At 39.2% G+C, this 23,902-nt stretch overlaps 1 protein-coding gene across 2 annotated transcripts in view; it reads right to left on the reverse strand.

The window, feature by feature from the left end:
- ATP8A2 (ATPase phospholipid transporting 8A2) overlaps positions 1-23,902 on the reverse strand; it is a 300,975-nt gene that overhangs the window by 222,493 nt on the left and 54,580 nt on the right. For both annotated transcript variants that reach the window (XM_075083904.1, XM_075083896.1), the window contains 2 exons: positions 23,572-23,710; positions 18,318-18,382 (listed from right to left, as the gene is read on the reverse strand). In XM_075083904.1, the coding sequence (XP_074940005.1) occupies positions 18,318-18,382; positions 23,572-23,710 (204 nt within the window). The remainder of the gene's footprint in view (positions 1-18,317; positions 18,383-23,571; positions 23,711-23,902) is intronic.

A 23,902-nucleotide genomic window follows, 5' to 3' on the forward strand; every position in this document is an offset into this window, starting at 1 on the left:
TATTTTTTTAAAAAATACTTGCTACTACACCACAGCTTGAACTGCTCAGAAGAGACTAGATGTAATAAAAGCACATGGCTGGAAGCTCCTAAAGTGTCTGAAGCCTTGTTTAGAGGAGTTTAAAAACAAGAAAGAAGTTTAAGGTTTATAAAAGATGATGATACAGGGCACCAAAATTTTACTGAATATCAGTCAGTAGCCTGAGATTATTTTATGCTACTTGACTCCCTCAAATAGTGTTACCTACTTGACACAAGCTATATCCTTGGGTAAGGGCAATGCGGATAAACAAGCACAGGTCTCCTGACAGCAGCTTCAGGGAGGCACTGCCTGCAGATTGTTTGGCAGGACCGAGGACAGCTTGGCCACTGGCCTCCTTGCAGATCAAAGGAAGTGACTGCCTCCACTCAGCTGTTCCCTAGACAGCATTCCTAGTTTTGTTAACTGTTTTTTTTAAAAAAATATAGTAAAGTCTCCAGCATTCCCAACACCTCCAAGCTGCACAAGAATAGGAAAATGGCCTTTGCCAGGCACAGTCCTATTTAATACTACGCAAGATGACATTAGGAGGACATAAAAGTTACATTTGCCCTTGCCACCACATCCTGCAATGGTTAGGCAGTTTCTTCACCAGCCATGGTACACAGTCAGCACTGATTTTTCAGGCAAACTGCAAGTTTGAAACATTAAATGTGGTCAGTTGACAATTTAGTGTCTTCATATTTTCATAGCTACAAAAGAGGCAACAATCCCAGGTAGTGTGTTTGAGGGGAACAGAGGTGGGAGAGACATTTGCTTGTTTCAGTGAGAGAACAATTCATCCAAAGACTATTTTAAGAGCTGTCCTGATGCCAGACTCTAATGTTAAGTTTCAAATAACTTCACATAACTATTATAATAATCTTTAAGTTACAGTACTGATGAGAACCTATAGAGAGCTCCCAAACAGATAATCACTTGCTGAAACAGTGTTGAAGTTCCACAATCTTAATACCATTTAACAACCAGTTTCAGCAACTGAACACTTCAGATATAAAACAAAATCCACAAAAAGCCTTCTCCCAGCGGAAGTCAAGAAAAGCTTTACCTGACAAGAATCAGAAATACCAAAAATAGTAAAGTCTGTCACAGCAGTTTTTCAGACTGCGTGCCTCCCAAAGCTTATACCTCTATCTGACAAGATGGTTATGTTCACCTTCTAAAAAGATTCTACACAAACGCACAGTTTCAAAAGGCAGTGCCATAAAAATTTTCAGAACTCTAATACCAGTGCAGGGTAACGCATGGTTAAGGGAACAATATTCATAACTAATAACAAAATATTTGTATTTACACAGGCTACTTCTCTGACTATATGAACTGAAATCCTGGAGTGGAGAAATTAGGGATTTCGCCACATCAAGTGTGGACATGTAAATTAGCTAGGGCAGAACACTGTCTTTTGGAAGACAGTGGCGGAACTAAACAACAGTCTACCTTTAAATCATATGCAGCAGTAATAACTCTGAGGTTGGCCAGTGGTCCTCACTGCTAACAAATACATCTGTACTTTCTTGCTCCGAGCTTCCTTCAGGCTCTAGTTAACCTTTGCTCATGAAGCATCATGTATTACAAAAATACTTAATAGAAAAGAATATTGTAACCAGCCATTTGTACACGTGAACCCAAACTTGGGACTATTGAAACTGCATTTATGGGGCAGTAGGCATGGTCTTAAAACCACACTGGCAGTTCTTCCATTAGAATGTATTTCTATTCAGTCTTACTGGCATACAAAAATAAGACACCACCCCTCTCATTTCAGTCCTATTATTTGGCCTATTTAGTCCTTATAATATGCAGTCTATTTTAGTCCATTTTAACACCAGATCTCCATTAAGCACACATGTGACAAGCTTTCCTCCATTTGAAAAAAAATAATGCTAGAACACTGGCAAGGGCAATAATGATGGTACGTATATGAATAGCCATGAATCCCAGTGAGGAAACAGGCCATTCTTTAGGTAGATGCTGCTATGACTGAAGAGTAGAGGCAAATCCAAAATTTGATGTTCACAGAGTGGGCAATACACAGCAGTTAGTTACCTTGCCTGTCCAGTGACTTAAGTTCTCAGTGCAGATATTAAGGCAGTATGAGTGCTTCATCTCTTACAGGGTAAGAGATATGCTAGATGCATGCTTGGTCATACATGACTACCATTTACTTTAAGATGCATTTTGAAAATTTCCTCTAGACAACCACTGCAAAAAGTTATATTGAAGATTTATATTGTTCTTGAGTTATTAGTAATTCTACTACACTTCTGTACAACAGCTACAGGAACAAATTTTATTTCCCTGAGCATAGCACTCTCCTAGTATATTGACACACAGGAATGACTCATTCTCAGCAAACATACTTTCCAACTTGTTTTGCCAGAAAAATCCCTCTGATTTGCAGATTTCCTTGAAGATTCATGTATCTCCTGGGTGCTAGACAAACCACAAGTCAAATAATCTGTCACAACGCCTATTTTATTTGCACTCTTAAGTGCATAATTTCCATTTCTTAGCTTCACATACTTCCATCATACAAACAACCCACCAAATGAACTAAACTATCTACTGCCTTTTCTCCCTCCAAAACCAGCACACTGAGTATCTCCACTGTCCTTACTTGACTTCGCCAAAATAACCTGTCCACAACTCCAGTAAAACTGCTAACGGTAGGCAGTAAACCACAGAGGAAAGAAGATTTTCTTCCCGATACTCTATAACCTGCCAGACTCCCACAAACAGTCCATTCTATCCCCTTCCTCTGTTGCCAACTTGTTTGTTTAGTCCTTGCAGATTTATAAGCCACAAAAAACACATTAAAATGGATATATATTTGTTAGCAATTGCCACTGCCTGGAAAGCCTACATTGCATAATGTATAAAGAGATCATAGGACAGCCTTTATGTAGATGCTGTTTTTTTTTTGACTTCAACTACTCCATAACGCGTTATAAACTAGTGATTTACAATGGCGTTTCATAGAAGCTTGGAAGCATCTCTGCATCCAAAACCAGTGAAGTTTTAACATTCCTGATCCTAGTCCTAACTACTTAAATGTTCTAGTCCCATATACAGTTGGTACAAATTGACATTTCCCTGACATCCACAGGTAGCTCAGGACTGACTTCGTCTAATTCTAGAGACAACTGGTAAAAACGTTATTGACACTGCATAGCTGTTGCCCAGAGACACTGGTACCCACTCAAACGAGAAGCTGGACACAACCCCTGATTTGCTTTCATCTGATCATTTCCTCTATTTTTACCTTTTTTTTCTTTTAAAGCCAAGAATAAAGGTGCTACGTAAGAAAGCCCCAAGCAAACTTCTTTTTTTCAAGTCAAATAAACACCATTCCCTAAGGTGAACACTAACTTTCAAAGACCTTTTTTCGAGTTTTAAAAAACACACCACTTAGTTCCCTATCAGTTTACCCCATGTGTACATCTGAAATTTTTATTAAAGTTTATCTAATAAATATGATACCCACTTCAATTACCAAAAATAATTTTAATAAGAAAACTCCACGAAATCATCAAGATCATGTTTCTTTTTTAAAATTAAATCACCAGAGTAATTTCCCTAAAGATTTAGTTGTACAATAGATTTATTTTATTAATATTTACTAAACCTATTAACTCTGCCTATTGAACTCTAGAGTTTGTCAAGCTCTGTATAGAACTATAAATCCCTTGAGAACTTAATAATATTAAACCTAATATAGACAGAGCAATTAAGTTTTAATAACCTGAAAAGAAACCAGAAGTTTTCAAAGAAATGAGCTAGTTAATTTTTTAACCCATTCCCCCTTATGTTAGTTACAGAGAAGTGGGGCAATATTAATTCTATAATGAAGACAAATATTACCATACCAACCTAGGTCTTACAGAGACCCTTAACTATTAACTGGTTTTATGCATCCACATTTTCCCAGAATTCTGTAGGCTACTGAACCCCACATCCAAAAGCACATGCTTTGCTGACCTTTTTCCCCCACCACGAACACAGAATTCTTCAAGCCTTTCAAAAAAGGAACTTAGGTCACCATTAGCCACGTAAGTGGTCCCCAGTTGTAATGTAGAATTTGATACATTGTCTTTTTTCCAAATAGCTGCATCTTATTTGTTTCAGCAAATTCTACACTTGAACTGTAAGAATTTGAATTACTAACAGACACCAACTTCCTCCATCTTCCAAAACAGATGAAAGATTTTGTGATGTGTCAGTTTTGCTGGACACAAAAAAGGACAAAGATTTTATGTCTAGCTTTCTACTAAGTGCTCACCATCACTTCTCAGTCTTTTGGTGCAATTTGGATATTGTCAATCCCTTACTGATAGGATCCTGGGCTGAAAAACATCTCAACCTTTAGTTGTCTCAGCAGCCCCTTTCTCTTTTCTGGAGTGCTACAGTAGATCAGAGTTGAACAGGGAATACAGGCTGTACATATTCGCCTGAAGAAGCAGCAGGTCCTTAAATCGAGAAGGTCTCTACGAGCATTAATTTCTACCCTACAGTCACTGTTCCATCAGCCAGCAGAAGACCCTGAACAGAATATTCCAAAGCTGAACAGTTTTTGCCTCAAAGACCTCAAAGACTGTATTTGCTCCCAAGGATTTATCTGAGGTATGTCAGTGCCCTATGGCCATATTCCAAACAAGGGGGACATGCAGGTAGACAGAACTAACACCCAGGTAACCCTTCTAGAACGAAGTTGTTAGTTATTTTTAATGTTTCAGATAAAAAAATAGACAGTAAAACCACCTTGTATTGAACAATTCTCTACCTGACCAGAAAGAAGCAAAGGATTCAGAGACATATGCATTGAAGAAACACATTAGCAAAGTGAACTATATAACCAGGCTTTCACCTTTGATTTTTGTGGACTTTGTTACATGAATTGTCATACTGGTTCACTTATTTTTCCATAAAGCCTTTCAAAGTGTCAGTACTCCCCTTCGTACCAGATCAGCAACTAGCTCCACATAGAAGAGCACATTCAACACTGCGGTTGTAGCATAATCAGCTCTAATTAAAAAAAAAATCAACTCATTAGATGAAAGCTATAGCTTGCAAACTTCAATTTAAGGTAAGATAAACTGGCCAAGGTACTTGTTATAAAGTCCTGCATCACAAGAAAGGCAGTTTCCCTCATCAAGAGATCAAAGTCCACCGCACCTAGAAAATAATCCTGGTTTAGTTATTGCAGAACCTCTTCAAATACAACTAGGCAGACACCCAGCTGGCCATTCCATACACTCATCCCCTTCTCAGCTGTAATATTATCACTTCAATATAGAACTCCACCTCTAGGTGCACAAAGTGATCCTAAATACTAGTCTACTCATTAGGAAGTATTTAAACCTAGTTTATTAGATATGGAATTGCAAACGTCTAATTACAAAACAAAGTTGGAATCTCAGAGACATTGCCAAAAATTGAGAGCAGATCAGGAGACAAAAAGTAAAGATTAAGTCAGGTTTACAGGGCAGGCAAAACCAGGCTTTAGAGCCATTTCGACAGAACTGCTTCCCAGAACAGGTTTAAGAAAGGCAAGAGACCTGCATTGAATTATACTCTTCCATTCTATTGGGTGTTAGGGTGAAATAACTGCACATACTAGAAGCACCTTGCATTCTTCATCTCAGCCAGAAGGTATCAATGGTTAACAATTTCAGTGACCAAAAATGTTAGCCCTTTAAGAGGCTCTCATGTTTGCGGCACACACGTTGCCATATAAAGAAAATGTGCACCAATACCTATCAGCACTCTTCTGGGAAGTGAAAGTAAGGCTACAGCATTTAAAAAAATTAATTCAGGGCTGGATCTGAAGAATTCCTCACCATTTCAACATCATTATCCTGGAGTAAGTAGCAGGAGGATGTGACCCAGTTTTTTTCAAGTCCTGAAGTGAAGAGTTGCTACCCATAATGAGTAAGGGCTATTAGAACTGAGCTTACAATTGAGAATTTTGTCAACTACTAGGATGCAGTTAACAACTGCTCATGGAAGTCTGTGTAGCATCGGTTTTCTGTGTGTCACCACACTTCCAGGATATATGCTACCATAAAGACAGACTAATTGTTACACATCTCTTTTCTTCAGACTTGTCAGTGGCTCAAACATCCCAGCACAAACCCAACCATTCCATAAGTACTAGTACAGCCACAGCTTACAGCAGTCCTACTTGCAAAGAACTCATGTGTCACCTAGTTTACAGACCCTACTGTGGTTATACTTAGGTCACAGCAAAACACCTACCCACAAAATTCTCTATGCAACTCTACAAGCTACTACATTTCTTTTTTTAATTAATTAGCAGGAAACAAAAAAGTTATTTATAAATCATCTTATTTATAAACCAATAGGAGTCTTTTGGGGTTTGACTACCAGGTTCAAATAAACAGAATATCTCACATTGCTTATTTGAGCAAATAGCAAGGATGCATGAGAGTTGCCATGGTATACAGAAGCACTCTGCCCTTGCAAAAATATACTTCTCTTCTGTCAAATCAAAGGCAAATTAAAAAGTCTCAACTCTGCAACACCTACTGTATATGTGCAAATTTGAGATTTCTAGAGGGAGTGGGAAGGGAAGGAAGCGAAAAATTTGGAACACCACCAATTCAGAACAGATTATATTCTCCACAGCTAGTTTTGCCACACAATTAATGTCACAAGATGTTTATAATGCTGCATTTAGAAAGAAAGTAGCAAAAAAGCTCATGATATAAAAAGAAAAAATTGAAATGCTCCCAGGACAAGGACATCTCACAGCAGAACAAGAGACAGAGCTGAATAGAGGCTTTGCCACAGCTCGAGGAACATGCTTCAGTGACTCAGCTGAATTTATTTTGCAACACAAATTTTACTTAAGTGAGGCATGCCATGAAATACAGCCAGCCTACCAAGAAATACGCTCTTAAAATTTGTTACTATTGCTCAACTCAGGAAGTCACCACCTACTTTTACCATGGTGGGGTAGGAGGGAGAACACAGTAGTATAAGTGAATAAGATTCTGTGGATTTTGATTCTCTTCCTAAATTAGTCCATTTGTGGGTAGGAGGATAAAGGACTAGCCAAGAGGAGCACAAGACTCAAGTTTGCAAGAACTAAAGGGGTTATATGAGCTCTAAGCTTATGAGGCAATTTCTCTGGAAGTCTTCCCACCAGCACCACAGCCCTGCTGTCCATCAGGGCTGTCAAGAGCCTCACAGCACACTCTTACCTTGCCTGGCTAGCCTGAAAGACCAGAGTATGACAAACATACATATCACCACAACCCAGCACAATGGAGGCCTCAAGAGAAAATCTGGATCACCTCAGCTGTTATTAACATTTATATTCCCAAAACTCAAAAAAAAAAAGCATTAAATGCCAGCATTTCAGACTGCTTATAACACTGGTTATGATAATTTTAGAGTTTGGGAATTATTTGAAAGCACCAGCTATCCAAATGAGTTTAGTCTTGAAACTACGGACTCACCACCTAGCTTCAATCAGCTTTTCTCTAACAAATCACTTTCTACATATGGATCAGTAAAACTGACCCTCTGGCATCACTGCCTCAGTTAAATGACTGGAGTTACATGTATGAAAACACACTTCGACATATTTCTCAGTAAAAAAGCACACATTATTGTGGCAAAGGAACAGAAAACCCTAGAAGTTTCTAAAATATTTCTCGATCAGTTTTACTCTATGCAGAAGGTACATACACACAGGCAGGTATTAACTTCATACAGCTGAAGAACTGCTTAATTTAGTTTCTGACAAACCAATCAGTGCATAAAATTTCAGTGGGAGTTCTACTTCAACCAAACATGAAACATGTTTTTCCTTAATTCTCACGTGAAAGAAACTTATTCCTTTATATGACAGATGAGTAGGCTTGGAATAATCAAGATTGAGCTACATGAATGATTCCCTAAGTCTTAAGAAATAAAAAGTAATATTCAGAAAAGGGTTTAACAAAGTAGTCAGTCAGTATTATGGGAACCACAAAAATAAAACCACAGATACCTATATCTGTCTTCATCTTCTGAAGACGTGATCAAGACATACCCTAATTCTTACCCTGAAGCAGTAGTTCTCCACCATCTTCATTAACATCAACAGTGCAGGTGAATAAATCCTGCTGCTTTAGGCTGCCCTCATACCAAGAAAGGTGCTTATGCTTAAAAAACCCCCACACAAACTTCTATGAGCAAAGACTCCCCTCTCCCCTACAGTGAAAGCAGAGAATTAAGTATGAAAGTATCTTGAGAAAAGAAATTAGTATTTAGTTCTTACCCTTCAATACAAAAGGCAAATCTGAATTGTTTCTACAGATGTGTAATATTAGCCATGTCAATCAGGATGATCAGCATCCGTAAGTCATTCACCTACAGATCAGACATCTGCTTAGTCTTACTCCCCTAAAAAATACACCATCATGCTTTAACATCAGCAAAACCCACATGTCATAGGCAGCTTCCTATTTAACAAAATCCTGCTTTCACTTCATTATGCACCCTTATGTTTCCATGGTCTCTCGTGCTTATTACAAAGAAGTGTATCAGTATGCTGCAGAGAACCCCATCTTCAAAGCAAACAAGTATTTCATCATCCAGCTGAAGCCATTATATTGTTACTTACACAACAGAAAACAGATCTGGATAACGCTCAGATCACCTATTGAGATATTAGCTACCACACATGTGAAGATCATCAGCAGTTTCAAGAGAAACCATGTTTGTTCCCACTTTCTTCTAACATATGAGAAGTCTTATGAACAAGACAGCAAACTTTAGATAGAATTCAGGGAACACACTCTTCCTTTCCATTTTTATGCAATGTGATCTATTCTGTCCTATAGCATGGACAAGGCATGAGCAGGATGAACCCCCAGCTGCTAAAATACCTGCAGCCTAAAGCTGCAAGATGTTTTCTAGGTCTTGTCAAATGTGATCACTACTAGAACTTAAGAAATTAAGGAAAACCCTAACTTAGAAGAAAAAGTGGGTTTTTCAATAGCCTTCCCCAGTCCCCCCATTTCCAGCTATGGAAAGAGTTATCTAGCAACCTGGTCATTGGACTCCTAGAGGACTTGACATTCCTCCAGGTCCAAGTGGCCCCACTTCCTCCAAACCAACTATCACAGTGCCAGAAAACACTAACAGAAAAAAACAGTACCACAGATAAGGTAAAACAGTCACTAATGAATGCTGAAAAGGGAAAGTAGGATGAAACAAAAATACTGGCCCAACTCATCGACCACTCACAGCTCAAACATATTAGTATTACTTCCTGCAAAAATGGTAATCCAATACTTAAGTTACACAGTCCTGTATGTACTTAAACCTACAGGTCCAGTTAACACCCATATTCTTTGATTTGTAATTCTATGCAGTAGGGTCAAATCAAAGCAGCTTTTCACATGAAGAGCTGTATATTTTCCACATACGTACAACTAACTTTCTATGCAGATTATCAAACATGCAAACCTATGACAGATTCTACTTGTTCCTCAAAAACAAACAGAAAAAACACTAAATATCTTCTCCTTAACATTTTCAAAGATTTATCTGACTACTAGACACTACTCCTTGTGTAACTACTTATCAGCTTGATGTCTGCTTCTGGATTAAGAAACAGATATTTGAGCAATATAAAGAATTTAGTAGAATAGAAAAATGTATTCTTTCCCTAGTTTTCCTAATTAGCTTCCTTCACAAATTCCCAGTACTACACAGAAAAAGCTGATTACAATTCCAGGCTGACTGGTAATCAAAGTAACATATTAGCCAGAAGACACCAGAGGAGAATCCCAAATGCCTCTCTGAAGGAGAGCTGATGATTGGGTAAAAGCGAGCTTGTCCATATTGATCAGTTTTCCAGAATACTAACTTAGTCTGGAAGCATTTGGGCAGATAAAAAAATCCCAGTCTCCCCTCTTGTGCAACATACAAGATGTTACCTTCAAAGCATCTACAAGGCATTAGAAGTACAGGACTTGTTCACATCTTCCCAGCAGTACTATACACGTTACTACCTTTATTAAGATGAAGTACACAATACCAATGCTTTGGAACTCCCAGTAGTAGGCAACTTTGGTTTTAGTCTGAAAAGCTGACAATGACTTCACCCCCATTCCTTGGGAATAATTAGCACAACACCACTGACAAAGCGCAGATGTCCTTTCTTCCAACAGCAGGAGCATCAGGACCCAAAATGCAACACCTTCAAGGTTTCTCAGAGCTTCACAGGCACTGTCGCCTGTAGTTGTACTCAAGAATTTGAAATACAGATTTATATGAAATAACTCGCATACTGTATATGCTAAAGAAATTCCTGTAGTGAGGGTAACACCTTTCCTATGTAAACTATAATGCTACACAAATTTGTCATAGGTATAGAGAAGACAGTACTAGAACTGTATTTGCTGTAAAACAGACATGCTGATAGACAATTTTTAATGGCCTACTCCTCAGGTTTTCTTCCTTTCCACGGACAGTCTGAGTTTTCACAATGGTTATTAGAAAAAATTTTAGGCAGCAGCCCAGCAAGACCTGCTTATTTCTAGCATATGGGTAAATCCAGTGACCAAATCAGAGCTCTACTTCTTAAGATATCCAGAACAGATTAAATGCACAACTTCCAGATAGTCTTAGCTGTATAGAACTGTCAGTATTTCAATACAATGAGTCATGGTGCCTGTTAAAGATCTCCTTAGGAGGTTTGTTTTGTTTTTTTTTAAAAAAAAACTCGGGTCAAAAGCATGGGAAGCAAATGTGCTCATAAGAACAAAAGTCAGGAAAGTCAATGGATAAATCCAATAATGTGCTTATGATGAAAATATTTTCCTTATAGGCTGTAGAACCTTCATAGTAATACTAAACCTATAAAATAGCAAAAATAACAAAATAAACATATTTTCCAGGCCCTCAACTCTTCACCACTAGAATAGAACACATAACTGCATGTAAAGTTTTCCTGCAGCTACTAAGACCCATTTTGGGAAGTCAAGACACTGACTGCAGCCAAATTACACCATAAAGTTTTGCTTGTTTAAGACTACTACACGATACCATGCTTGCACAAAAAGGTTTATCCATGCTCATGTTCAATAGCTTATCCAAACAGTGAAGCATGCGAAAGATGCAGCTGAGCAAGGAGAGAAGCGAGGGAAGCCAGCTACTGCTTCTATGCTTATACTTCTATAAGAAGTATACAGACACTGACATTGAGGGTTCTTATACTGGAGTATAAGTTTGGCATTACTTACACATCTTTGTGCAGCACAGGACAATAACCGTCAGTCCAGACACATGAGTTCTGCAGGACACATTCACTGTGTAGCTCCATTTATATCAACAGAATTACTTTACAGCAAAACACCATCTACAAGTTCAGAATTGGGTCCCTCCAATTTTGCCCTTCCACTGTTAAACACAGTCCAATGTGATAAGCAACAGTTCCCAGCTCTCCTTTCTACAGCATTGAAGGCAGAGAGAAACACACCCAACATTTCTCAGACATAATATCTGCTTATCTCATCTCAGGCTTTCCAGGGCCTCTCTGGGTCATCCAATTTCCCTCTCACTGCTCTCACAACTGGACCTCTATGAGATACTAACGAAAAAAATCTGTCCAGGTTAAAAGCTGCACAACAAGGCTCTATGGTGTTTGCAATTTAATTAAACAGAAACCGAATCCATGAATTACACTCAAAGTAAATCTCGTGCTCAAAATATTTCCAAATGAAAAAGCTTTATTAGGAAAAGGAAAGAAAAAAACCTAAGTGAGCATATATGTACGCATGTAGTTAAGTCTATAAGGGATAAACATTTGCAGATTACTATGCTAAGTTTCTAGAATTCAGCTGAATCAAGCTAGGGATTAGTCTTTCTATTCCCAGTAGTTCTCTGAAGAGAGCAGAAATGATTGATTTTTCCCTCAAGTGCATGATTTGGAAAAAAAAAATTCACTCTCAAAAACAAGCCAAGACAGTTGTTCGATCACATCTCACCTGCTGCTGCATGCCAAGAAGCAGAAGTGGGGGTAAAAAGAGTCACATAGGGACTGCACAAAGGGGAAAGTGTATCAATATTTAAAGGCTCTATGCTCAACTTGCATCTTGTAAAAATCATTTTTAGCATCAATGGATTTCAGAGGTGGAATATATTAAATATAATGCTACAGAATTTCAGTGCGAGAATCTTCTATTGACAGATTTTTAGGCTAAACTGAACACAAGTCATAATTTCTGTTACAAGTGCAATGTACAAAGTAAGTATTACTATGGAGATCTGATACTGAAAAACTGGCAGTAAGTAGCTAAAGACACTTACCTCAGAATTAAAAGAATCAGTGGCAATTATTAACAAAACATTTAAGAGTTTCATATTTAGACTGATGCAAAATTCAGTTCTACATTTAAAATGGTGATATGAATACTTGGGGGGAAAAAACAGAATTACTTTGGTTTGAAACAAGACTGATGTAATACAAAGCATTTTTTATGCACCAGCTACACAAGTTTGCACTCGTGTTTTGGAAAAACATGTTATACAGAGCTAAAACATCACAGTCACCTTCAGTATTAGATGTATCTTCATGATGTACCATGTCATCACCCATTACTCTCTTCACTTACAGAACAGCAGCTACATATCAACAACTTTTTTGCTTGCTTGATATGCTGACATGCCATCATGGTTCTCCACCTGGTTTGTGGTTTTTTTTTTCTTGTTTTCAGTGTTCTGAAAGCTTCCATTAATTTTTGTTTACTGAAAAGCTTCTATTACTGTTGTCTTACTTTACAGCTGGATTCTATAATCAAAATCTTCCACACATGAAATTATTGAAACATCTACTAGATGAGGGAGCAGCAGAAGAAAATTAGAACATGCAACACCCGTTTTTCACAAAGCTCTTCCCCCCCGCCCCGCCCTCAAAGTACAAGTGTCTAACTAGAACCTGAATAAACTAAGGGACACTATTTTACCTGCTACTTTTGCTAAAACCTATCCATTTATTGGTGGCTTGTTAAGGACTTTGCATTACTGATCATGAATCTACTGTGCTGATGTTTTCCAGGCTATTTCAAGTATGAAATCCGCACATAACACTGAAATGCTCCAAGACTACTGATGGTATGTATGAAGTAAATCCTCAACTTCGCACAAGGGATGTTGTTTAGCAAACTCAAATGACTAACAGCAGTTAGAACCTCTGCCAGATACATGCACAGATGAAAAAGTTTGTTATCTCCAACTCTCACTTAAAAGTACAGGACCAGAAAAAGATGTTCTCAGCTGTTTCTAAATGTAAAATTCAGGTGATGTTATTTCAAAGAAATAACGCTACACAAACGAAAAGTACGAAAAATAAAGACACCAGTCTTCCACATTTTTTGGAACTCTCATAGTATTAGCTCACACTTCTAACTCATGAAAGGGAAACCAGAAGGAATCAGCTAAAATTAGGTGTGGAATATGTATTGCTATGCACAGGTGGAACCCCTCTATTGTTTTCTTCCCACTTCCCATTCTCTCGCCACTACTTTATGTGCACCGAGCACCACATAACATTAATCCACTAAAGTAAGTGTTTAGCATTGAGTTCTGCAAAGTATCTTCAGCTGTCCGCAAGAGTGAATCCTTAAGTGTATCATGACACTACCGATCACCACAGTTGAGGCCAAAATCGAAGTTAAGCCATTCAATTCAACATGAGCCATCAGCAACACTATAATTCCAACTGAAAAATTAGAAGCAGCTGCTGTGCTCTCTGTATTCCACAGAACTCCTGATTCAGCTACATAATAGGAGGTAGCAGGTGGCTAAAGATGATAGAGTTTCCTTTTTTTATGTAGGGATTTTGAAGTATGCCTGCCTTTCCTACGCTGGCAGAGGTCAGGCAAAGAGAGGGGAGGAAGGGGGTTCCTTCTGTATCAACCCATATTTGATCTGGGTTTCTCATTCTAGTGTGTCCTTAGACTAAGCCATGTGGCAAGACACATATGAAATGGCTCATATTACTGATGATGTCATCCTTGACCTCTCATGCTTTATAAGCATGACTAACTTTGTATTTGAGGAACAGATCCATCTTAATGGCCAGTACTCCAGAGCCAGTGTCTCCCATCCTCACACACTCTTCACATACAAATACAGAGCCCTTAAGGGTCTTAAGCTAGGCTCCACACCCCCATCTATCCAACCAAAGTCCTTTCTGGCATTGAGACAGTCAGACTCCAGTAATATTTTCATATGTTTTACATGTGACCAATGACCCCCTTTACCATCATGGGGTCTGTCTGTAAACATACCTTTGATGGGTGTTCATAGTGGAGACTGATTAATAGATAAATCTGCCAACACTTCAACATAGTGAAAGAAGGGATTGTCAATAAGAAGTTTCTCCTCACCTTAATCCATATAATGAAAATTAATTCAACTTCAAATCTTCCTAGACTGTTCAATCCATTCAGCTTCTCAGTTATTACCCTGTCTTTTTTTTTAACGTGTACCTATTTTCTCATTTGTAGGATAGCTGTTTAAGAAGTCTAGTTTCTCTAGAAGAGTTCACTCTCTAGAGTTAACACCCAGAGATAAACTTGATTTTTTAGGTGTCGCCGCAAAAAAACTCCTGCATCCAGTTTTCCAGACTTCTAGTTTCTGCTTGTCTAGTTGTTAATAGAAGACCTCAGAACAGGAGCACCACATTTACTTATAAGAATCATTAAAAATTATGGAAATAATTGCATGCCCTACTACTCGTGACTTGATGCTAGTCTCTGTCTCCTAAACAGCAGCGACAGCTCTTCATTCCTGTCGTCCCCCCACTGCCTCAGAAGACTTCAGTCTGAAACTGGGCAATGGAGTCATGATTCAGCAAGTGAAATTGGGTGGATAGTTCTGTCACCTTTTCCCTTTCATACCCTTCCTTTGATGGGGAAAGCAATATTTAGCCTCTCCTAACTTATTTAATTAATTTCTTTCCCCAGGGGTCCTCTCCATCACTCCAACTGAAGTTTTGGCACTCTACAGTATTTGCAAAGCTGGCATGGGGGAAGTGAGAAGAGATACTTTGGTCAATGACATTTTCTCCCTGTTCAGTTCCCACATTACATTCCCTTCATACTTCTTGGCTAAAGTTTGGGAAAAAGTTGAATATACATAAAAACCTCAAAGTGCATACGCTACCAAGTTCAGAAAGGATTTAAAGTAGGCGATTTAAAATAGACGATTCCCTCTATACTTTCTTGAAATACACTAGTTCCCAACTATCAGCATTTTCTGTACCCTATATTCTTTAGCTCTTATTTCTTTTTCCTGATGGTACTAGAGAGGAAACCTATTTTCACTTCTGTAGATCTGTGCTAAGATAGAAATAAGATGAAGGGCAGGTTTCACTTTCTTGTTATTATTAGTTTGGCATTTAGTGCATATGCTGAGGTGCGGATTGTCAACCGAGGCTATGAAGTAGGCACCTGACCCTCCAAAAGCAACTCAAAAGGTGGGGTATGGAGACTGTCAGCATGCCTTCTCCCTAACCTGTATACCCAGCCCATCAACTGTAAGCAGATAAAGCTGAAGAGATATCACACAATGAGTTCTTGCTACAGCAATACTTTAAACATCACATGGATCTCCTGAAACAAACCCAGCTGTCATAGGCTTCCATTTTCTCATGTTTTGAGAAAAATCAAAGACTCATCTAAAAAGCAATAAGATCTAATAGGACTTCAAGTATGTCAAGTGCAGAGATGAAATTAGCTAAAATCCCTACTTTCCTATAGCAATGGAAAACATACCAAATTTTAAAAATAGAACACAAGCCTTTTTGGAGTCTAAAAATCCTACAGTAGTGTATGTAAGTGTATTCCTTTGTACAGCTGCACAATATGCATTTCATTAAGTCTATGTCAGTTTTGTAAATAAGGTAAGACTGCAGTCACATCAATTAACCGGAGCTGGTTCTACGCACAGGCCAGGGCCAGGCTGTTCTTGCTGTTGAAGATGGGAAGGGAAGAAAATAAAAAAAAAAAAAAGGGTTGAGAGACCTAGGCAAGTTTTCATCTTCTATTGCTTAAATCCAGCCTTCATCTCAGAAAAGGCAAGTTCATTTTTGCCTTTTACTCAGAGTCCTTGGATCATTCCACCTGCACTGCTGTTTAACATAAAAAGGAAAATCCCATAGTTGAAGCGCTCACATACATAGGGCGTACATAGTAAGCCGTTTCATTGTTCATCCTGCCCTTGGTCCTTTCCGACAATTAACTGAAGTCACCATTTAAAAGCAGGTGCTGAAGCTGCTAGGTACTACTCAGCACCTTTGGTATTATATTCACTACAAACAGAAATACCCCAAAATCTGTCACTGTATCACTGCATTCAAGAACAGAAGTAGTAAAAAAGTCAAGTTGGTTTGCACACCACCTCATCCAGCTTCCAGGTGTTTCTCAATGCCAAGCAATGTTAGCTCTGTTTTCTTCCTCTGACCTAGCAAGAACCTCCTCTGTCCTGTCTTCAGTTTACACCTCTTGCTTTAGCCATAGAGAATCTTCAAGTCGTCTTATTTCTAAACAGAGGCACATTGTTTATCTCCACAAGTTTAGAGGAACTACTTTTAATTCAGAATAAAATAACAATCTTATTTCAAGGGTCAAAAAAAGAAACCAACTTCAGTTGTGCTTTACTCAGATTTTCTGAATGTGTAAGAAACTAAGAGGGAAACAAAGCATAACTGCTTTCCTTCTTCTGGGTTGAGTTCCCAAGACATTAAGAAAAAAGAAACAAAGTTTTCTTCTTCCTATAATCCTAATCAAGTTATCTTTCTGCCTCAGGAAACAAAAGACCACCAGCTGCTCATTTTCAATTGAGGTTCTGCATCTTTCTTCAGGTTAAGAGGTCCAGTTAGCCGAGTGTCACAGAAAGCTCATCACAAGCACAGTATTTTGAACCCACAAAAAGAAAACCTGTCCCTTAAAGAGGGACCATACAGAAGTGGGCAAGTGGAAGATAATAGTCTGAGCAGATAAGAGTCTTAAAGAAGGCATTTAGATGTTTGCTTGTAACAATTTATGTATTCCAATCTACACACACTTAATGCAGTAAGTAATGTTTAGAAGTTAAAACCCCGAAGTTTTCTTATTCCACTAGAATTATTTAAACAAGTCTCTAACTATGCAAAAACACAGATAACATAACTTCTGCAAGAGAACTAACATAGTCGTCATTGCTAGAACCCGGCAATAAGAGGGCTCCCATTATACTGCATGGAAACTAGCAATCCAGGCTCTGGAGGAATATCATCTCCCCTTAGATTCAGTGAGTTCTCCTGAGTTCTGGTGAGCTAGAACACTAGCACTTGAGATGCCACAGCTGCGTACAAAGAACTTGAGTCTGAGCTGAAAACACTATCAAGGCTGCTGATAACTAAATCACAGACACATCTGGAAAATAACGCTTATCAGGTGATTACTTAGCCACAGTAGTATTCCTCTCTTCCACCAGATTTCCACATAGCCAGTTAACTCCTTTGATATGCAAAGATACAGGCTTTGCATCTCCCATCCAGTCAAGCAGGATGAATGCCAACTCTAAACACAAGTATCAGATGCTGCCTATTATAGATCTTTTCATCTGTCCTACAAAGAACTTGAATAGCAATAAGATATTCAAGTGATATCAAATGCTGATATTGATGCTAAAATAGGCAAACTAGAAAAAAATCTTCTAGGCAGATTTAAGTACAAGTGTATGATTTTAATAATTTTTACACATACCTGAGGAGCACGGCAACCACTTGCAAGCAATTTTTGATCCAATTTTTAGTTCTCAAAAGCTGTACATAATCAAGCTCATAATGCAGTTTGCTCAGGCATAGGTTTGGTTACAGCTGATCCATGCAATGCTGAACATAACTAAGACTCATTTCAACATAAAGAGCTCTTTTTTTTTTTTTCCTTTCTTCAAACATGTTACTGCTATATCTATACCTCAAAACCAAACTATATTCCTGGTGGCATACTGCAGGTTTCACTAGGTTGCAGGAGAGCCAAACCCATGGACCTAATTAGTTTCTTGTTCTGAAACTTGAGTTTGATCTGCAAAGCTCGTGACTGGAGACCTCAGGAGTACATTTTGCACACCCTGCCCCCATTTTAGCATGAATTGTTCATCTTGCTAACTTTAAAGGCAAGTGAGAGAAAAAATGAGAAAGCTCAACAGCTTTCCCTTTTGTTAGCAACACCTCCTTCCGTCAAGAATTACACCAGAAATTGCTTACTTACATCTAGCGAATCCTCATTGACCAGGATGAGAGACATACTCTGTGAAATGAGTCTGCAGGAGTACCCTGCAAGAAAAAACAACATGAGGATTTACTTTTTGGAAAAATATTAAAGCTTTAGCTAAACCTTAAGATAAGCATCTATAGGTCAGATAGTTTACTTTTTGAGCAGTTACTCCTATCAGGTAGGCCAGTGGAAACATTGGTGTATAGGACACACTCCATACTGGACCATTTTACTAGAAACAGAGGCTGCATTTTTTATCTGCATTTCCAAATACTCACACACCCCTGTTGGGAAAAGAATGAAATATATTCTAACGAAGTGCAGCCTACAACATGAAAGCTCCCCAGACAGCCTCTGATTCTGCCCATGAACATGTCTCAGGTGGTAGTACAGAGCTGAGTAATGAAGATTCAACAGGTATAGACAGAACACTGACTTGGGAAAAAAGTCAGTTTGCCATTTTTAAAAGTTAGCCCCAGGCTGAAGAAGCACTTCCTTATTTTAACTGAGGAGAAAAGAGAATATTACAAACTTAGGTGCTTCCCTCCACGTCAAGTTTATTCTTCCCCAGGGAATAGCAACAGCCTTGTGCAGTAGGCTGTTACAAATTCAGTATAACTAATTCAAAAGGATTTTCTAGGAGCATTTGATGGGAACAGCAGCTGCATTAGCAAGCTGTAATTTCTAAGCCACCAGTCCCTATTTCCTTTTACATCTTTAAAAAAAAAAGCTACTCAACAAGTGGAGGTGGGGAAAAAACCAAACCTATGGAAAACAGAGTTGCTCTGCTGTGTACCTTGGAACTCATGGAGTCAGAACTAATCCTGCAATTGAGGTAGTTTTGTATCTTGTCATCACATTAAAAGGGAAGGAGATCAAGATTAAAATAGGAGGATGTAAGTCAAGCCTAACAAGTTATAGATCTATACATTATGTACAATTTCAGGACTATGAAGATGTTAAAATCCAGGACTAGTATAAAACAAAGTAGCTGGCAACTGTAATGTTAGAAGTGATGTTTGTAGTCATATTTTGAAGTTTTACAATACTTCTATAATAGTTATTACTGGCAGTATTAACATGGCAAGCAAAAATAAACTAAGATTTGGCACATTTTTGTCTATACTTCTGAGTAGAGTAAGATCAACTCTTAGTTCAAAGTCAGGTATAAAATGTCAATGCACACCTGTAAGTTGATGTCTACCTCTTTAATTTAAAAGTCTGACTAAAAGTCCATGAAGCAGATGAATCAGGTACTTATTATTCTGGGACTTATTTCCCTTCAAGTGCCCTGGGGGAAAGGTTGCTTGAACCAGAGTTCAAGATCATAGCCCACAGGCACATTTGTACCGCAGGCATACAGAATCCAGCATCTGAGCCAAGAGTGGTTATGCTCTGTATTTAGAGAGAGCACATGTTCCCTGCTCAACCTTTGCATAGGGATACAGGCAAGCATGCTGGTGCTGCTTCCATTCCCTCAACTGAAACATCATGGCTCACCGTAACAGAAGCATTACCACCTCTGAATTGAGGAGATATAGGTTTGTTAGATGGACTGTTAAGACGGATAAGGCAGTGGCTGGATGGCTGCAAAGAGTTACAGTCAATGGGTCAACATCCAAGTGGAAACCAGTAATGACCACTGTTCCTCAGGGGTCAGTCCTGTGACCAATACCATTTAGTATCTTCATCTGAGACTGACAGTGAAATAGCATGTACTCTCAGCAAGTTAGCAGACAACATGAAGCTGATATGATTGTGCAGTTCATAGAGTGAAGGGGTGCCATCCAGAGGAACCTTACAGCCTTGAGGAATAGGCCCGTGAGAACCTCATGAAGTTCAACAAAGCCAAGTTGCAGCAATCCCAAACACCAATCAGTATAGACTGAAGAATGAATGGATTGAGAGCAGCCTACTGAGAAGCCCATGGGAATACTGGTGGCTGAAAACTTGGACATGAGACCCCACCTGGAGTACTACATCCAGCTCTGGGGCCTGCAGCACAAGACAGGCATGGACCTGTTAGAGCACATCCAGACGATGTCATAACAGCAATCAGAGGACTGGAACATCTCTCCTATGAAAAAAGGCTGAGAACTTTCAGCTTATAAAAATTGAAGACCCTATGACACGTTCTAAGATATTTCTGAACCTGGAACTCCAATTTTCTGCAGGCAAAAAGTTCAAATGGTTGATCAATATTAAAGCATACCAGGAACACACTCTTTACCCGTAGCACTATCAGTTGGCACATGGCTGGGTGGAAGGCATACAACCACCTCATGGAATCACAGAATGGTAGGGGTTGGAAGGAACCTCTGGAGATCAGCCTGTCCAACCCCCCTGCTTGAGCAGGCACACCTAGAGCAGGGGGCACAGGCACGTGTCCAGGTAGGTTTTGAATGTCTCCAGGGAAGGAGGCTCCACAGCCTCCCTGGGCAGCCGGTTCCACTGCTCTGTCACCCTCACAGGAAAGAAGTTGTTTCTCATATTGAGGTGGAACTTCCTATGTCCCAACTTGTGCAACCTCACAGCAAGGTCAATCATTACTCTTCAGAGAGATCAACAATGCAACCAAGAGACAAACACACAGAAATTCTGAAGGCCAGAGAATCAAGAGGAAGCTGGAAGAGCAAACTACTCCAACCCCTTGGGGGAGCTGCCAAGAGCTCAAATATCCCTCAATACATATGCATATCCACATAGCAAGCAAGAGTCATAAACATAACCACTACACACAATGAGAACGTGAGAGTACTTCTTACTCTCCAGACCGCATATTTACACATAAAGCATAAAGTGCATGTGGATTGGGTTTTAAATTGAATGTTTAATAGTTTTAATGGGTTACATACAAAAACTGGAAGGGTGCTACATGTTCGTACTTTTAAGACAACTTGAACTTGAAGCTAAGTTTGAGTTTTACTACCAAATTGTACAACAAGCAAGTGATAATTTAGAATTTGTAAGGGAGATACTTATTGTCAAGTTGCTCTCATATTAAAGAATAACACTTTCAGAGACAAGTTGGAAGTGTCTCCTTCAGACTTCAGAGTAAGCAATTTCTGTAAAGCTCATGTATTTGTGTTCAGGCTAGCTGCTACCAGTTATTTCAGATATTTATGCCAAAAACTGTAGCTTTTTTTTTAATTTCTAAAGATGATGTTTCCTTCAAGTTGACTACTGCTTTTGAAGAAAACAAAACCTGCCGATACTGATTCAAACCAATTCGCATTTAAACCAATTGTCTGCTTAAGCCATCCACCTTACTTCTACTAAAACTATTTCAGTTCAGCAAGTTAGTCCATCTCTTGGTACCACCTTTGACTTCCAAATACCAAAACTGAATCGAATTAATCTAAGTGAACAAAAATTCTAGTCGGTCAAGCACGCTATATCCTGAAATCCTACTAAACCAACCAAAGCAGAAAAAATTAAAAAACAGACTAGAACAGCAAATGCCTGAAGTTTTGCTTAAGGTAATATAATTTCAGATACAGAGCATCACAGTTCTGCTAGGAGGAGCTTGAAATACACCCGTCTACATGCAGTTCCATATATAAAAAGCTTCATGGGTCACATTCTTCATATAGTTAGAGGCTCTTGTCATAAACATGAGCTCAAGAAGGCTAACGAAATAGCTTCTGCAACAGGAGGCAACCTATGCTTAACCTACACCTGTACATCTAAACCGACTAATTGTCCTGGTTTCAGCTGGAATAGAGTTAAATTACTTCATAGTAGCTAGTATGGGGCTATGTTTTGGATTTTTGCTGGAAACAGTGGTGATAATGTGGAGATGTTTTAGTTGTTGCTAAGTAGCACTTAACACTGGTCAGGGACTTTTTCAGCTCCCTGTGCTCTGCCAGGCACACAAGAAGCTGGGAGGGGAAACAGCCAGGACAGCTGACCCCAACTGACCAAAGGGATATTCCATACCATATGACGTCATGCTCAGTATATAAAGCTGGGGGAAGAAGAAGGGGGGACGTTTGGAGTTTTGGAGTTTGTCTTCCCAACTAACTGCTGTGTGTGATGGAGCCCTGCTTTCCTGGAGATGGCTGAACACCTGCCTGCCCATGGGAAGGAGTGAATGAATTCCTTGTTTTGCTTTGCTTCTGCGGACAGCTTTTGCTTTATCTGTTAAACTGTCTTTATCTCAGCCCATGAGTTGCCTCATTCTTACTCTTCCGATTGTTTCCCCCATCTCACCAGGGGGGAGTGACCAAGCAGCTGCGTGGTGCTTGGTTGCTGACTGGGGCTAAACCACAACACTAATCTACAAATCTGAATGCAATTATGGATTGCACTTCACATGGGCAGACTAGAGACCCTGAGGATCAGCAAGGTGTTCTGGACTTAAGGAACAAGGTGAAAGCATCACTCAGTTCTGCAAGATCTCAGATCACCAGAAAGCCACTCTGCCTCTTCCCATCTCTGGGAAGATTTACCAGTTACAGGGAGAAAGATCATCAAAAATTGCAAGAGTATCATGGCACTATTGCTTGATCAAAAAGAAAGGAGTCTAGATTTGTGCTCATTAAACATATAAAATACCTCTTCTTTCCAAGGGGGCGTTGTTCTCTTACAATGCTATTTTGGGGCATATGTGATGTCATGAGGCAGGGGTACCGGTATCAGGATTTGTTCCTTTAACAAGTCTTTAACACTCAGTTAAGACCTGGATAGCCCCTCTCCTAGGAAGCTACTAGCATTTGTGAAGGGCTGTGGCATGATGGCAGCATAGGAGTAACTCACAAAACAGCATTTCAAGCATGACAGCGTTCTGTGACAGCACAAGGTATTGCTACACAGGCTGTCCACCCTGCAAGCACCCACAGCGAGAAAAAGGTTGAAGGATTTGAGTTTTGAGCACTTATAGACCTACTCATGGCATATCCAATGCAAGACTAGCACAATAGCAGAAGTGCTACAGAGCACAACATCTAGTTCCTATAGGATTGAAATTACAATGCTCACCCCTCCAGTTCAGCCCAGCCTTAGTGTAAAATCTTTTTATTTGACAAATTGCAAGTAGAGTTGGGTATGTAGACTGAATTTGTGAGATAAATTAGATTTCCTTTAAGGCCATAAATGTAAGGGCTGCTTCTAATACGGAACCTAAATTTACAATGCTGAAAACTCTGGTTTTATGCTGCAAAGCCAGGTTTAAAACCCCACACAGCAGATCTAGTACACAACCTGCCACATATCAGACAAATTCAGAGTAACCAGAAAGATACATTACCTATATTGAGAGCTGTTTCCTGTTTGTCCCCTGTCAGAATCCATATCTTAATTTCTGCCTTGATTAGTGTGGCTATTGTTTCTGGAACACCTGCTTGCAGACGGTCTTCAATGGCTGTAGCTCCAAGAAGCAGTAAATCCTGGAAAAAAGAATTTAGGGATCGTTTTCTTAAGATAAAGCTCTATTTGGAACACACTCAAAAAGGAATTATAAGGCAGCATGTTGCGCCTCATTGCTAATACAGCATTTTGACAAGCAGTACACGCTACACTGAGTTTCTGGTGTGGCTATCCTACTTTCACTGCATACAATTCTCATTTGAAAAGGTACA

Source organism: Phalacrocorax aristotelis, chromosome 1, assembly GCF_949628215.1.
Source record: "Phalacrocorax aristotelis chromosome 1, bGulAri2.1, whole genome shotgun sequence".
Taxonomy (NCBI): domain Eukaryota; kingdom Metazoa; phylum Chordata; class Aves; order Suliformes; family Phalacrocoracidae; genus Phalacrocorax; species Phalacrocorax aristotelis.